A 17,586-nucleotide genomic window follows, 5' to 3' on the forward strand; every position below is an offset into this window, starting at 1 on the left:
TCAGGAATCTTTGAAAGGTTTCTGTCTGTATATTTTGTATGTTGTTTAAAGGAAAACGTCCCCAAAATCGTTTCACGACTTGAGGTACCATTCCACTTTCAAGATACATTTACTATACTGTAACTATTCAGCCAGTTGTGACGCATTTCTGCATAAAGCTGTTTATTAAGCCAGATATTGTCACCTGTCATTCAGTATAAAAATCAGATGCATATTTTGCTTTGTCTTGTTAGCAACATTCGTGTGTTACACAAGCAGAGAATCATCAGGAAAATATTTGATTTTTTCATGTACAAAGAAACAAAAAGTAAAGGTGTTAAGGTACTGCCTCAGCTTGTACTGACAATGTGTGACAACCCTCAGAACTCACAATTATATGAAAAAAGACCACTTTGAAAACATAAAATTTGACTAATTTCCAATATGCAATGTTCTTGTATAAGTATAGTCCTGCAATGCAGGACAAGAATATAGAATATGTTTTTCCACTTAAACAAGAACAGTTTTTACCAGAAGCTGAGGCAATGACCTTGTACTCTATTTCAATGGACAAATAATAAAGGTTCACCTATATCTAACTTGGGGTAAAGCTGCAACTATCTTGGCACTGTGTTAAGCTACATTATAAGTGAGGATTGGCATCTCAAAGTTCATGACATTTCCACTCACACCACAGGATGGCTTCACCACATAGCTAATACCATCAAATCTGTTGACATAACAAGATGGAAAAACAATTGTTGCCATTGACTTGTCAAACAAACTAATATCACAGACTGAGGAAATCACTGACTTTGGAGCCTAGCCCTGCAACCCTGGAGTACAATATGCACTTCAAGTGTAAATAATTTTTCATTTCTAGTGTAATAATGCATAGCTTTAATCATCGAAAGCAACTTGCATACTGTGTACTTTTACTCCAAACTGGAGTGCACATACTTAAGGCTAGACCAGGAAGGACTCAGTATGTGTAGGCCCAAAACTGCAAGCTATGAAATGAAAATACATCAATTTGCACAGTAATGCTGATGATAAAAGGCATATGGCCCAAAATGAGTCAGTAGCTGGCACGAAAACAAAAACTGTAGAACATTTTCACATGCCTTCAACCAAGACACTTCCTGGCCACCCCCTATCTTTAAGTTGCCTGGATAAGGAAAAAAAACAGCAACATTCATAACAGTGTGCACAAAGTAAACAAAAAATAAATGTTTTGGTTAGTATATAATAAAGGTTTAAGTTGATTAGTTGTGCTTAGGAAGTAACTTCAACCAACCAGAAGATAGAATCGATGTTCATACCATGATTACAGAAATTCTTCACTTCAAGAAACATCATAAATGGAAGCTATGAATTGGTCCCATACTACCTTGGAACCAATGGGTAGCCCAGGTGGCAGTCTTTTTAGCTTTGCTCCACCATCTCGGTCACTACAGAAGTTAAAAAGGCTGCCACCCTGGCAAACCTATGGGGCTTGTGGTCAGTAACCTCATACATTATCTATATTCCAGCTGCAGGACTCCAGACTAGAACTTACATACTGTTTCTGGGGTCATGATTCAATTTTCAAATCAAGTTAAACATCTGCACTAAGGCTGCCTGACAAAACAGACCTCATAGAGCCTGTGGTGCTGAACGTGAGAATCAGCTTCAAGGTCCACATAGAATGCCTTAAACAGAATGTAGATTTGGACTTCTACAGCTACTCCAGAAAGAACATTGTATTTTATGAACAGGAATGTCAAGCTGGAAATCTAAAGGGTGCGAAATGTCAGGTGCAACTTTCAATGTCCATCCAAAAGTCCCTTGACAAAGATCCTCTTGCATCCAATGTAACAGCTGAACTCATTTACATGTGTCTGTGGATGCTTTGTCCAACAGGAAGTGTCAATCAAGGGAATCCATTTTACATACATATCATTATCAAATGTAGAGTGGCACACAAATCCTTCAGACCACGTCAATTCAATTTGTCAGTTAGAATCATCTCATTGCATAGGAATGACCAAAGAGAAATGGGCTTGTTTGCTTTTAACCTTTGAAATATTGGGTACCTTGGATGCTGGGCCAATCTGAAGGAGTTAACTTTGTCATTAGTAGGACTAAGGTTAACTAATGGCAACTGTGGCCCATTGGTAGGTTTTCCACAACAAAATTCAACCTAACATGTGACTTTATGCAGATAAACCAAACAAAAAGTAGATGGAGAGGACCATGCAAGGGTTACTAATTTCAAGCAAACTGAGGTATGATTATCTTTTCAAGAATAAATTAAGCATCATATCAATGAGTCTAATAGTGTATGCCACATTGCATATCTTACTAAAGAATGGCCTATATGTATATAAGGACGGACAACTATTCATGTACTTGTGGCTCAGGCTATCACCCAGTAAGCGCAAGTAGCATGTTTATCCTGTAACACCTGGATATTGTAACACATGCTGTGTCTGAGTAAATGGTTAATTCTTCAAAGACTGTGAGATCCATGATGACAAAGAATATCCAGTGAGACTGAGTTTCCAGCTGGCACAATTCTACAAAAAAACAACATCAACAAAACCACACATTTCAGTAGAAGTCTAGGAGTGTCCTGTTGTACAATGTTGAAGCCATCACATCTGTCTACATTTGAGATACTCAAACCTGACAAGAGTCCATACCAAGGCGTTCTTTCACAAGCAGCCATGGGTCTTTCTACTGGTCTCATTCTAGGTGCTTCAGACACTCCCAACAGCTCTGTTGTGTAAGCTTATTCTGTGATGTGGCATTCTTCATGTATAGGTGTGTGTGGAGGGAGGGAATGGCTATTTATGCCAGGGCTTCTTCTCGCAGCCCTTGCTCTCTGGAATGTGCTGGTAGATGCAGCGGTCCCCAAAATGGCAACCTGTGGTCCGCCAGAAGTAACACTCATCACCATTGGTTGTTTTTACTGGCCCCGACTTCTTGTCCCTGCAAAAACAGATGAAACAAACTCAAAGGCATGAGTACAAGCGGAAATTACAGCAGTTGCCATAATACTACAGATGGTGTTCCTACCAAAGAATGTTTTTTCAACCTCATAAAGGCTATGTGTCAAGTATTTCTGTGAAGTACAAAGCAACAAATTGGCCTGAGGGGCAGATCAAATTGAGATCCAGAATTATGGGAATCATTTCTGATACTGGTTGCACTAGGAGTTTACAGTGGAATAGTTAAGAATAATTTGCACAAAAACATTTAGAACATCCTTGAAAATACTTTTTTCTTGGGTTAAAAATCTTTTCTTTATTTCGTCACCTACACTGGTGGAGAAGAAGTGATCTAAACAAAAGATGATAGAGCAAACAAACCTTCCATGAGCTTTAGTTTCTTTGAATACCTGGATTTTCAGATTCAATGCTATCCTTCAGAAATACCACCATGTCTTTATTTCCCTAATAAAATTTGTAATGCTTTTACTATCCTATCAGGCCGATCAGTTAAAAAGTACAGCGAAAGCTTAGCACTGTAGGATGCAGGTGGCCATAGCATGTGACAAATATGAATCGACAAAACAATGCACCATCTTGGTCTGGTAGACAATCAAACTACAATGATACCATTGGAACACATACCTGTCAAGTAATCAAGATTTTCTATGTGCAGAGAATGACTTTGTATCCATATTTACCATTTTATTACTCATATCATATTGCAATGTTTTGGTTCCTTTACAACATTAATAGGAATAGTAACAATATCTAGCATGTTTAAAAGTGACAAGAGGTATCTTTCTAAGCATTCAAAGGCAACATACTGTCACAGTTTTTGTTTGAATTGGGCGGGAAAAAAGAGACTTCAAAAGTGTGTAGCAGTAACTGTTGCTCCAGAAAACAGAAAAAATGTGAGACTTGACAGGTATGATACTCTCCACACCACCTCCAACCCTGGGTATAAACCACTCACAATTCTAGTTCCCGGCTAAGCTGTTCTGTCCGCCTGGAAGTAAAAAGTGGGCAAAGAGGTGTCAGTGTAGTGTACAAGGTTAGATATGTACATGGCTGTAGTAGGTTAGCTGCACTGTCATCCACTTATGCCCCAGTGGTGTAGCTGTAACAGGCTGTTAATGTGGAGTTGATTTGATATTGAATACAGGAATATTTGGTAACATGACTCAGTGTCAGAAAGTGCTTTGGATTAAAATAAAGTGAAGCAAAGTTTCTCCTATAAGATTTGTAGAAAAAGTTCCTTGTGTCCACAACCTGAATTGCCCCAACCCAAAATGTTACACAACTCACATGTTGTTTTGTTGAGTAGCGGCCACTTGCATGGCTTGGTTCCCTTTCCCACTGTAAGATAACCAAGGGGCGTGGTCAGTCATAGATACAGGAGTACCTGTTTGTAACTACAGCCTTCTGGGTCATAACCATACTTTGGGGACCATATGCACAGAAAAACAACACTAGTGTGATGAAAAAGGGGAAAGATGAGGCAAGGAGGTGGATAACAAGAAGGACATCGTACGGAAGTGAAAATGTGCCAGCTTACCAATATTTAACAAGGTTCTTGTTGTTTGTTGGCAAATGATAAACATCAATTGCACAAATTTCAAACTACAGTAATTTCAAGGTGTAATAAAGCAGTATTCTACAGCTAGTTTCATAGCCCTTAATGTTTTCCACTTAACACAATGGACAGGTGGTCACAGTTTTAAGTCATACCAGAGTGGCTATTTTCTGTAAGGTCAGTTCAACTTGGTCACTGACCCAAATCATTTTAAACCAGCTGCAGCCTTGTGTTTGGGTCTCTTACCGTGACTGCTGCTGTTCCCGCTGCTGTTCCCTGTTAGCTTGGCTCTTCTGGTTGTTGGAAGGTTGTTTAGTTTTGTGCTGCTGTGGGACGGTGGGCTTGGCTGTGGTGGTACTGGTAGCGGGTGTTGTTGTGGGGATGGGGATGGTTGCTTTCCTCAGGACCGTGGTGCGCTGCCCGTTGACTACAGGGTTGTCTGGGTACTTTATCAGTAGGTGTTGCCCTTCTAACTCATGCCCCTGGAATGTACATTTCCCATAATGAAAGCACTGATTAAGTAAATTTCAGCATACAAGAATTAAAAAATCTTAAGCACATCCTTCAATGAAACATGTTGTACAAACATTTTCTGTAGCATGAACACTATAGAAAAATGCATACAAGATGCAATAGTACGTTTTCTACATTTCATGCCTACCTGTAGCCCTTTCATTGCCAAGTCTGCGGCATCTCTTGATCGGAAGTTGACAAAGCAACAGTATCTGTCGGACAGCATGCGCACACTTGTGATCTCCCCATATCTGTACATATAGAAATAACATGATAGTGAAGACGCTCCTTGTGACTTCTTGATTGGTGGGAACTGATTAGCACAGTGCGGGTACTGTCAATGTTCAGAGAAGTGATATTTGAAGGGAACAGGTAAAACTCACATACGGATACTATCAATACACATGTGTGTGGTCTCAATGTGAGTGATGGCCCTGCATCAATCTTCATGCAGTCTCGTTCTAAGACACATGGGATATCATGTACCATCTAACACTGGTTACTTTAAGTCTGGTTAACATTTTTCACATTCTATGGGTGCATGATCCCTATGCACCTCAATGTTGCAAAAACACAAATCTTGACACCACTTACTTTTTGAATAATTTTCTTATTTGCTCTTCTTTGACTTTGGGAAGCACATTGCCTACCCACAGAGCTGTAACACCATCCACTGGAGGTTTTGTACTGAAATACAGCGAGATAATTAATGTTATTACAGATCATCCCTAGAAAACTGTTAGCCTAAGTGACATGTTAGTTTACCGGGGTCTCCATACTCTCCCATAACCAAGTATGGGAGCACCCATAAACTAGAATGACACTCAGGCTAGAAAACTGTTTGCTTGTGTTCATAACTTTCAAAAACAAACATCAGGCTACAACATCATAAATAACACTTATACACAAGTGTCCAACTCCAAGCTGTGTTAACTTGAATTACTTTGACAAACTTTAAGGAGACAAATTATTATCAAGTGTCTTACCTTCCAGCCCTGGCTGTACCCGAAGGTAGGACTTCAGTGAATGTAGGCACGTTGCTATAGTGGTCAAATTCTTCATCAGACAGGTACACTTCTTGAGAAAGACTAGATTCCTGAACTGGTGCAACAGAGGTAATAGAGAAGAATGAATTGCATTGCCTATTCACAGTGTGGCTTAAATCGTGCATTGATGTACCGTATAGTCTGGTGGTGTATCCAGTCTCAATAAAATGCAACCTGAAATGCTAAAGCACAATATGAAACATTAATTTTGTATTTTAATTGTGTTTGAAGTTAGCACAGGCGCCTGCATACAAAATTTTCATAAGTCTTATATGAGTATTAAGTCCAAGCTGTTGTCAATACATAACTGGACACTGTTACTGAGTAGGCTATATATATGTGTGTGTGAATGAGTGAGTGAGTGAGTGAGTGAGTGTAGTCAGCCAACAAACTTCTCTACCTCTTCTCCTTTCATTTCAAGCATGCATTACCATGTATATTGATAAAGAGGTCATCAAAGTTTCCTGTATGTCTAAGGAGGACAACAACTTACCAACACCTGCTAGTAGAGAGTCTAAAGCTGCCTGGACCGTTCCATGCACCCGGATTGCATGTTCGCTCTGTTGGCGAGAGAACCCCATTTCCTGCACACAAAGGACCAGATTTAGGAAAAATCTTGAAAAGATGTTGCTGTTATTTAGTGGCATTTATAAAAATTCCAGATGTTGTTGTACTACTTCTAAAAATGTAAAAGGGTTAATTACTCACATCCATGGGTTCTGCAAACATGTTACTAGGGCCTGGAGGCCCTGTTTTTAAGATCTGCTCATATTCATCTTGAAAAATATGATACTGTTGAATCATTCAATGTGTCTAACATCACAATTACAGTTTTGCTTACATCAGTGCTTTTTAACCAGGATGTTGGGTTTCAGACAGTATGAAAGCAATTGCACGTTACCTTGACTGACATAATTGCAAAGTAAATCTCTGATAACTACTAGTAGTTTAAGTTCATGTTTCTTGGAAAGGACCCATACCATAAGCTGCTGAGTCCTGACTCTAAGAAGTTCTTGCATGGCATCTTCACAGTTCCTGTCCAGTTTTAGCACCTTTTCAAATGCTCGTTCAGCATCTGCAAATAACTGGGGAAAAACAAAAAAAATTATAACAGGTTGTGAATTGTTTTTCTTTTTACACTTGTATTTCTACTTTCTTTAATTCTTACAGCAGGCTAATGTGGATAATGGCTTTATGACGACGAAGAACACATAACTTACTACACATTCATATTGAAACATCTTGGAATTCCACAGAACCAAAAGTGCAAGATGTAAAACATTTGTGACAAGACAGTTTTTTATTGCTACTTCTCATACCAATAAATACAGGTCAGTTTTGCAAATTGAGCATGTGTTGGGTGTACTGACTTTTAATCCTGCCAAGGCACGACCTTTTCTGAAGTATCCTTTTGGCCAGTCTGGGGCAATATCTATGGCTTTCCCTGCATCTGACAGGGCCTTGTCATACAGGCCCATTCTGTCAAAGCAGTAGGAACGATTCCCAAAGAACCTGAGATCAAAGAGAAAAACTGGTATGTTATACCTGTTATATACATCAATTGGGACTTGCCATGCCAACCTTCAGACCACATAAATGGTGACAAAATGCTCAAATCAAGAGGAGCTGGATTACCTGTTGCATGACAACAAACTTTATCAAAGCAGCCACTTGTATTTGGCACCATAAATGCACTTCCTATCAGAAATAAAAGCAACCAAGATAGCAGAGAACTCAACAAGATTCACCAGAATTGTCAAACTGATATATTTTACACATTAGCATGACTTGCATATTATAAGGATCATATAACACTTCTCTAAAAAATGGTCTGGCTATAGGTCTTGCCCTACCTGAAGTCGGACGGGTCCAACTTTATGGCCGCTGTGAAGAGCTCTACTGCATTACCATAATGTCCATGGTTTGCCATCTCATTTCCACGTACTGAAACAACATCCAAAGTATCATACATCAAGGCAATAAACTAGATTTATAAACTAGACCACACATAGATATAAAAAGGGACTGTTGGTACTTTTCTTAAATCAGACACAAATATAAGGGTAACTGGTCACAAACCTGCTATCTGTCTGCTTTTCAAAACAACTGGATCTAACTCTTCTATCTGTAATGAGACAATGTCAGTAATCATAAATGCTAGTGTGAATATAGTAAGATAACACAACTTCTTTTTACATTTGTAAAAAGAGTGTAAAAATCAGTCAGGACAAATTTAGAATTATGCTACAGTTAAGTACATACATGTACACCCTTTTAGTTTGTTCCATTCAGATCTCCTTTTAGTAATCGTAACAATGTACATGTACAACAATAACAACATGACTCATTACATTCACTCATTGGAGCTCTAACCGTGAGAGAGTACAAAGATGTGTCCTTACTGTTTCTTCTTCTTGCTCTTTTTTCTCTTTTCTACCTCTGTCCTGGCCATTAACTGCCTTTTCCTTTTTAGAGGGACCTGCGCTTTTGCTGCTGGATGCTGCTGCAGCTTGCACACTTTTCTTGGCAGCATTGGCCACAAACGCACTGTTTGGGTCGAAAAAAGGCTCCTGCAACGAAACATGGAAAATTATATACAGTCAAACCTGCCTATAGCGGTCACTCAAGGGACTGGCCAAAATCGACCGCTATGGACAGGTGGCCGCTCTATAGAAACGGTTGATTGATTACGAGCAATATGTGGCACATGTTTTCTGTACCCACTGAGAAACATTTATTCACATACATGTACAGTCAAACTTGGTCTACCGACCACTTCCACAAGACGACCATCGGCTCAAGATGACTGCTTTCGGTAGGTCCGGATTATTCCACAAGCAAATTTAGTCCAAGTCGATCCATCCTCCCAATCCGGAGCACATGCGACCAAAATGTTGCCAAAGACAACCGTGTCATTTTCAATTGCGCGGCGACATCATTTATCAGCAAATAATTGCGGAATTTCACGGTAAAATCAGCCTGTTTGGGTCGGATTCCTTGCCGGGACAAAACAGCTGCAAGATGAGAGGTCATAGGGTCATTGGGATAGTCTACTGTAATGTGGGTGCAGCTGCAATGTGTGAGTTATGATTTTACTCTACATTAAATAGTACAAAGTGTAAACTTATTTCGTCAAAGAAGTTCTTTCAATAAAGAGAACAGAATATACAAAGAATGGATGACTTTATAACCTTTTTTAGAGGATAAAAGGCGTCTGTCTTTTTTTAACAAACTGCTCCCCCATGGTACTACTAGTGAAGTAACCCAAGTAAACAAAGCGTCCCGCTAGGACCGCGCACAAAGAGGCTCTGTTTGTCTTCAAATTTCAGGCGTCTTAGCGGTTTTGGAAATTCAAAACCAACACCAGGAGCAAAATAAAACCATGTACAACATTTTCATGGGTAACACTGCAGCTATAATGACATTTTTTTCTGCGGGGATTTGAAAGAAGGCTCCCGAATCTTGCGGCGACCATGCGCCGTGACCGTTATCGTCAGTGTTTCCAGACCCGCGGGACCGAAAATCGAGTGGCCGCGACCGCGTTGGACAGGTGACCGCTATAACCTAATTCTTAATGCTTATGTCAATGGGAAAAATCCAAGGGACCGACAAAAAGTGACCACTATGGGCAGGTGGCCGCTATGCAAAGGTGACCGCGAATACAGGTTTGACTGTATACTTCTACAAAGCTGCCAAGGAAGACACATTAAATAGAGACATGTAACTGCATTGATATTAATCATTTACATGCTATTTTAATTTTTTGTTCATTCCTACAATATACTCCGGCAAATATTTGGAAAAAAAGAGCTTTGTAGATAGCAACTTCAACTATACTATAGTATGAAAAGCGATACCACACCACAGATACCATGAAACATGCTGTTTTGTTTTAGACCAGGCAAACATTACAATGTGTGTACATTGATGATTAGGCTTGTCAGAAGTATGCAAGAAAACATACCTCTTCTTCTGAAGATGAGGACTCATCGACAACCCTGAAAAAAAAAACATGATAAAACTTCACTTTGAAAATAATACATAAACAACTTCGCTTTTACCAATGAGTGTAAATGCTACATAGGTAGGTAGGTAAATGCTGACCATTGGGTATAGATCACGCTTTGTCATCATTGTCTGGGCAAGTGTCAACTTATACTCAGTTGTGGTGTGGTAGTGTGGACAAGCGTGCACTGCTTTGGTTTGACAGGAGCCCTGCTCAAGTCAGGGCAGAGAAAAATTGAGTTATAGACTCATTGATTGTTCCCCTCCACGGAAATCTTTAGTAAAAGGCGAAAGATTTATGCGTGGTTATTTGAAGGGAAACCAGAGTAATGTTTGAAGGGTCAATGTTTGGACATTTTCAAGAGCAGACATCTTCTTTCCTTGGCGAAATGCAGCAGCAAAACTCAACGCCTTGAATGAGGAAAACACCACAGATCCGCCAAATATTCAGAATATATTACAACAATGAGTTAATGACTTTCTCATATACATATCTATATTTGAAGTCAAACTTAATATGATGAACATTTGCCATTTAAACAGAGATACATTTCTCTTCTTCTGATTGTATGTAACTTGGAATGCTGGGAAATATTATAATGAGCTGCCTGTTGTACTTGTATTACATCTCATGAATATTCATCAAGTACTATAATGTGATTTACCTAACAAAGAACAATACAGTACAATAGAAAAATCAATATAATACTTGTGGATAGGTTGATACCTTTTGCTATCCTTTTTCTTCTTTTTACTTCTGCTATCACCGTTGGGATTTTTTGTGGAAGACTCGACTTTCCCGTTTGCTAGTATCTTATCTGTTTGGTGGAAGGACTTTTTACTATCTGCATCTTCTTGGTCTTCTATATCATCCTGAAATCAAGACAAAAGAAAGAATTTGTAGCTTATTTGCAAAAGCATTCACAAGATTTAAATCGCTGAGTAACATTTATATCAAAGTTTTAACATACAAACCTTCCGGGATGTGTTCTAACTTTACAGGAAGTTACTAGAATGCTGAATTTAGCAATGTTTCAGAATCTGTGCTAAAATTTTTCTAAACAAATTATAGCTATGCACAGTAGCAATCCTAGAAAAGTTCACAAATGTTTAACTTATCTACATGGCATTACCTTTTCTTTCCTTTCTCATGACAGGAATGATCTCAATCATCATCATGTTGTGACTTTCACAATTTTGTCAGATGATAAAGACAGACTGCTTGCAGACTCTATGTTGCTTACCTCTTCTCCTTCTTCTGGTTCTACAATTCTTTCGTCTCCTTTTTCTTGCTTTTCCTTTTCTTGTCTTTTCTTTTCCTTTCTTCTCTGTAAAGTGAAAAAAATAACATCAGAGTGATTCAGACAGGAAATTTGTAAAAAGCCAGTAACAGTGCACAATTTGTGGATTCTGACATTAAAAAATTTAAGTCAAAATTACAAACCTTTTTCTTAGCTCTTCTCTTCTCTGCTGCTTTTTTCCTTTTCTCCTCTTCTGCTATAAGTTCGTCTGCATTTTTTCTAGCTTGCTGTGAGGACAAATCCAGACAAATACCATGGTAGTCAAGACAACACTTAAAACTTCTCTGCTTCATTTTTCGTTAAATTTGCATTACTAGGTGACCTGTTGTGCTTGATTAGAAACAGTGATATACAAGAGTCTTGTAAAACAATGTTATTCAGTAGAACTGTCTGATTCAAATGATGTCAGAAAAACAAATTCAACTGTTATGAACACTTTCTACACAATCAATTTAAGCAAAACAAAAAGCAGCTATGCTATGGTAATGTTCAACACTCTTTATAGCCCCCACAATGAAGTTGAATTGTTGCTTTATACTTACATCCTCTGTCAATCTATGAGCTGGTCTGCCAACATCTATAGAAAATTGATAAAAACATATCAATGTCTGCTGAAAAACATATGTTAATACAGTCAAACACCCATCTACATGTATGCTGTCTAGACTGCCCCAGTCATTGGTATTTTTTACCAACTGAATAACAGCGGAAGGAGTGCCAGCTTACCTGGCTGTTTGTTGAATCTCCGTGCATCTACTCTCTGTTTGATTTTGTCGGCCATGATGTTGAGAATGTCGGTATCCCCATCATCAGATGTGTAGTCACTGCTGTCTGACTCGAAGTGGCCGTTATAAGGATTGAAGCCACCTAGAGGCACGAACATATCTGGTGTGAGAAGTTCACATCCAGAGGTTACTATTGCTGATAACACCACTGACTTGGTTATCAACTTGTTACCAGATTGGAAAATATAGACGCAGGGACAGTCAGTGAACTTTCATTTTGCTTGTGGACTACTGTCTGAATAAACATCTTTAAATGCCACATTATAGAAACAAGTCAACAACTTTGTTTTCAAATGATTGTTCCTTCTATCTTTTCAAATTCTTACAAGTATGCCAATGTAATTAAGCTGATTTTTACTCAGCGTAAATAAAGGAGGGCTCCTTATGCACTAAATTCCATTTGAGCATGGAGCAAACAGCATGCATTACACTCAGTGTTTTATCAGAGTAGCTTCCACCTGAACTGCAGACAGTACTTACTGAGTCGGCTGGCCATGAAGATCCGAGCAAACAGGTCAAACATGTCTTGCTGAAATATGCAATGTCAGAGATATCATCACCACTTGAAGAGTTTACTTATATATCACATAATTTACCAGTTACTTTAAATCTGCAAAAGCCAACTACTAGTGTATCTCTAACTGTATATGACAAGATAGAAACTGTCGAGTTGGTGACAGGTGTTCAGTTTTTACTATCTGTTAAAGCCTGCCATTCAGATACAATGAAATACAATTTAGATAAGGTGGTAGGTAGGTTGGTAGCTTAATTCTTGTGCAGGGAACATGACTTTTAGTTTTACAGTAAATAATCTTACATACCTAATTGAAATTGTGAAGCTTAAGATTATACTGTTAACCATAAACATATACATATTCTCAGACCAACTGATAAGTGAGGAGAACTTACAGGGCTCATTTCAAAGTCACTGTCATCATCATCATCAGCTGACAATCTTTTATAGGCAGCAGACACTTCTTGAAATTTCTGCAGAGAAGATAGACCTTCAATGAGTTTGCCTTTAGCTGCAACCGGTAAGCCTACTTACACAAATCCTCTTGTATACCAGAAGTGAACAGGTACGTCGAAAATAGGCATACAGTGTATATGTAGCCTCATGATTAGATTCATACTTATGACATGAGTAATAATGCCAAGAAAAGAAGTATTCTCCAGACAACATCAGGCTTCATAGTAGTTCAAAGTAGCAATTTGAGGGTTCGCTGTTCCTCCACCCAGGATTGCTTGAGGAAAAATGTGAGAACAAGACAATGTATGGTAGTTAAAACAAGCCCCTGCATTTTTTCTGTGTTTAGTAAGTCTTACAATCCTTAATGTGTATTCATCAGTAGAAGTAGTATCCAGTATTACATTATACTGCTGCTGGGGTCCCTGACACAGGTGCGGGCAGCATTTTTATTTCCTTATTAAATCTCGAAACTTTTCTATGCTGTTGCTGTCCCAGTTATACATAACCGTGATATAGTCTGGACACCTGACATCCCCAATAGATACTTGGCATTCTGGTACAGATGTCATGTATGGCCCCATTGAACACATTTTTGGCAAGCCTGACATGTACTGTATGTATACAACCACTGTTGGCAAGACTGTCAAAATTTCTAAGAATGCACACAGGAAAGACCTACTTTTGTGGCCTCTGGGTCGTTGGCATGTTTATCTGGATGCCACTTCAACGCCAGACGCTTGTAACTGGTGCGGATGGAGTCCCCATCAGCTCCTGCAAATGGAAAAGAAATAAATAAATACAACGTTTTCAACGAATGTTTGAGGACTCACTTGCATGTGCTTTATTTCAAGTTTGCAGATAAGGAGAAAGTTGTGTATGGAGTTGGTACAATGCTAGTGCTGAACAACTATAATAGTGTCCTACAAATGAATTAGAGTTTTCATCAATTATTTAACCCATTACACCTTCCTGTCACATAAAGGGAAATTGTAAATACTGTATGATGTCAAATGAGACTCGTAATTGACATAATTGTGAGCAGTATGTACTTATCAACAAACTATGGAACTAACAAATATCTGTCTTGAAACCCCTAGTCAAACGAAGGACGTCCGTAGTCAAACCTGACATTGGTCAAAGGAAGGATGTTATATTGTCAAAACAAGATATACATGACATCAAGGAGGTTTTATATAGAAGGAGAGCGGATGGGCTAAGTCTCTATTGTACTATGCGTGTAACGGGTGTGAAAAGTCAATGTCGCGTCAAGGTGCGAATTACCCCGATATGCATACACCCCACGCCCAGCTTGGCGACTTTGCTTTGTTTTCACGGGTGCGACCAAGGAGGCATAATGACTCTGTAGAGCAACTTCGATCTTTTTTTCAGCAGTTACTTTTGAGGAGGACTTTGAAACATTTGAGTTACAAGAATGCAACGTGGAAGATGATCTCTCTAATGGCGAGAATCAAAGCACTATGTGGCAACCAACGCTGCCGCCGGCAGCCGCGGTACATTTGATTGCGAAGTCTGTGAGAATGTATACAAAACCACCGGATGGCTTGAAAAACACAAGTCTTAGAGAACAGTATTTTTTAATGTGCATATATGCCGACTGAGGAGAAATTACAAACTTAGCTTGACTTGGCTCGCATTACCCTGGAGCCCAGACTAGTACCGGGTCGCTAGCGATTTCCTTCGGCGGCGGTCCAAGAACTCAGCCCGACCGGACTAGACTCCCCCGATGCGCTAATTACGGCATCGGCGGGCTTGGAGCTTTCGGTCGCCGAAGGGATTGGGGGGAAGGAACCGGCTAAAGAAACCAGCTAAAAGGCCCGATATACATGTACAGTCTGCATCCCAGGGTAGGCTCGCATACACCTTCTTGAAGTTCTTCTGTAAACATGCCAATCGGGAGCCGAAATAAATCGGCCTAAAAGTCTCCTAAGGAAACACATAGCTATCCAAAACATGACCGAAGAATCCATGGATACGAACCAAGGACCTCCATGCACGAAAATCATACAAAAAGTCACTCCCAGGTGCCGGAAAATCTACCCAGGTTCCGTTGACCAAAACAACAAATTTGGAACGAGGACCCCTTCAGCTACTCAGAAAAAACGAAAACTTACCAAAGAAAAACGATACAATTTTTTTGTGGCAACATGAAATATAGGTATGAATCTTTATTTTTGACGCTAAAAAACAGAGACTTGTCAACAAAAATGACCAAAAACTCGCCCTAGTTCGTCGCACGGTAAAAATTCAAGTATCCAGATGACCGCCATTTTGTCCTCGATCGAATGATGACGTCAGCCGGACCCTACCGGGTGTTCCAAATAAGGAAATCGTCGGAAACCCGAGGCATCTCGGCTGCCGGTCGGCTCAAGCTCGGCACGTGTGACGTCATGCCGAAGCTCCTTTGCATAGAAAACCGCGATTCACGCATCGGTTCAAAGACGGCGCCGCGCCAGCTATACACAATGGGTCGCAGCGGGGCGAAACAAAAGGACCCAGCGGGGCGCTAGCTCGTCCGCTCTCCTTCTATATAAAACCTCCTTGATGACATGTACTTGCTCAATGGGGTCAGTGACTGCTATATCTCTGTTTCAAGCCAACAGCACTGCACAAAGTACTGTATACTAAAACTTGTGTTTGATTCCACTTTATTTCCTCTTATTTATCAGTACATAGAATTACAAATTAGATTCATAAGCCACAGGTTAGTGTAAATAAGAACTAAGCACTTGGTCTTCTGTTCTGACAGCTCTCCAAACAATATCACATTAAATTGAATGCTGACTGACTATGAATTATTGATGTTGTATTCTTTGTCTACCTGCTGGGCAAGAAAAGCTCTCCATATCCAAGACAAAAGGTGCTACATGGAGAGTAACAATGCCTCTAAGCCACTGACACTTCTTCTAATAATGACAAAAAGGAAAAAATAACAACAAGAAGAAAGCACTTATAAGGGTGCAATTTTCTAGTTACTAACAAGTAACATTAGTAACAAAGTCCATTTATTTCTTATTTCATTACCTACAATCAATGATAAGCTTCAACTAAGGTTCAGAATAACCAAGGAGATAATTATTTTTGTATGGAATATCCTTGGAATAACCAAGGACATTATATGTCCTTGGAATAACCTACACTTCAGGCTTTTCCAGAGGAATACATGCATGATTGACATTACATTGTCACTGGAGAAGAGTGATGGATGTCACCTGAAACGTTTGGAAGTTATCTCCAAGTCTTATCCAGTTGTAGAGATTGAATTGTATTCAAATATTGTTATTACCTGGATGTCTAACTTTCATAAACATGATATTACGATATACCTAAAATTCACCACGCAAAAAGATACAAACTTATAGGAACTAATAGATCTTCAACATTAGCAAGAACACGTTCTCTTTTCATGATTGCTTCATTTGTATGATATCCATATTTGCCTATTCTGAAATGACAAAGCACTTTTAAATGACACCTCCTCACAGTGCATCTGTCAAATGTGGACACTATTTTGACAACAGGAACTTCAAGTTGCACATCTGTGGACATTGCGTTAATAAGGTCTCTTTCGAAAAATGGACCTGACGTAAACAGATATGTTATTCATATGTTATGTACTTTCACTTCTGACCTTCCTTTAGCAAGGCCAAAATTTGAGGTCATCTGATACTAATACTCTACAACTACTTGAAACTTTGATGTTTGAGACCTTCATCTTATCCTTTCGTCTTCCTACGTTGCCGAGTGCGTCTTGCGTAAATTGAATGAAGTCATCTTTTCTTCATTCCCATAATGTCCTGCATGTATTTGTTATTTCCTTATCCCAGTTTCGAAACTGTTTCCTGCATGGCAACTATCATGCGCCACATATGTACCAAACTTATAACTGCGCTTCTTCAAATTCAAAACTTCAAGACAAGAGTTCAACTCCCTATAAAAATACGGCACACCCGAGATAATCTTCGACCATTCCTACAGAATATCCTATATAACAACAATAAAATATTTGTCATGTAAAGGGATGTCCCCTTCTAAAGATAGATGTCATCAAATGATAATTGCTCCACAAATTTTGCCCCGAGGAATTTGATAACTTCCTCAAGCGACGGTAAAACTTTGTATCTTAAATTAAATGTTGACGTTACCCGTTAATAAGATATTACACGTTGTACTTACCGAGCGGTAGTTCCAGGACCTCATAAGCTTCATCTCGTGTCAGCTTCATATCAAACCACCTTTTGGTTTTGTAGCAAAAAAGTGAACAAGGAAATTTCAAAACATGGACGTCGCCATTTTGTTCATGGCTCACGTGACAAATGGCGCGAACTGGTCTGACGTCACGCAACAAGAATTTTGTGCGAGAAGAAAAGTAAAGAAACACTAAAAGTTACTTTAACAACTCCTTAATTTTATCTTTTGAA

The 17,586-nt window shown here is 39.2% G+C and overlaps 1 protein-coding gene and 1 non-coding gene across 5 annotated transcripts; both read right to left on the reverse strand.

The window, feature by feature from the left end:
* Positions 1–145: 145 nt before the first annotated feature.
* LOC136430308 (uncharacterized) lies at positions 146–17,491 on the reverse strand. Of its 4 annotated transcripts, none has more exons than XM_066420796.1 (23): positions 17,342–17,491; positions 13,827–13,918; positions 13,087–13,164; positions 12,658–12,706; positions 12,119–12,259; positions 11,935–11,969; positions 11,536–11,619; positions 11,336–11,419; positions 10,819–10,964; positions 10,051–10,084; positions 8,489–8,656; positions 8,166–8,211; positions 7,940–8,030; positions 7,457–7,598; positions 7,067–7,171; positions 6,580–6,670; positions 6,027–6,141; positions 5,635–5,727; positions 5,189–5,291; positions 4,774–5,009; positions 4,260–4,310; positions 3,928–3,960; positions 146–2,952 (listed from the first exon to the last, which is right to left on the reverse strand). In XM_066420796.1, the coding sequence occupies exons 1-23, from the start codon at positions 17,388–17,390 to the stop codon at positions 2,808–2,810; spliced, it is 2,211 nt and encodes a 736-aa protein (XP_066276893.1). In that variant the 5' UTR covers positions 17,391–17,491; the 3' UTR covers positions 146–2,807. The 4 variants fall into 4 exon arrangements, with proteins under 4 accessions (XP_066276893.1, XP_066276892.1, XP_066276895.1 ...); XM_066420795.1 differs by having other exon boundaries at positions 12,119–12,277; XM_066420798.1 differs by lacking the exon at positions 4,260–4,310 and having other exon boundaries at positions 12,119–12,277.
* Positions 10,298–10,421, reverse strand: LOC136431885 (U5 spliceosomal RNA). Its single transcript, XR_010755409.1, has one exon. It is a non-coding gene; the product is annotated as a U5 spliceosomal RNA (small nuclear RNA).
* Positions 17,492–17,586: the final 95 nt, after the last annotated feature.

This window comes from Branchiostoma lanceolatum, chromosome 3, assembly GCF_035083965.1.
Source record: "Branchiostoma lanceolatum isolate klBraLanc5 chromosome 3, klBraLanc5.hap2, whole genome shotgun sequence".
NCBI classification, from domain to species: Eukaryota; Metazoa; Chordata; class Leptocardii; order Amphioxiformes; family Branchiostomatidae; genus Branchiostoma; species Branchiostoma lanceolatum.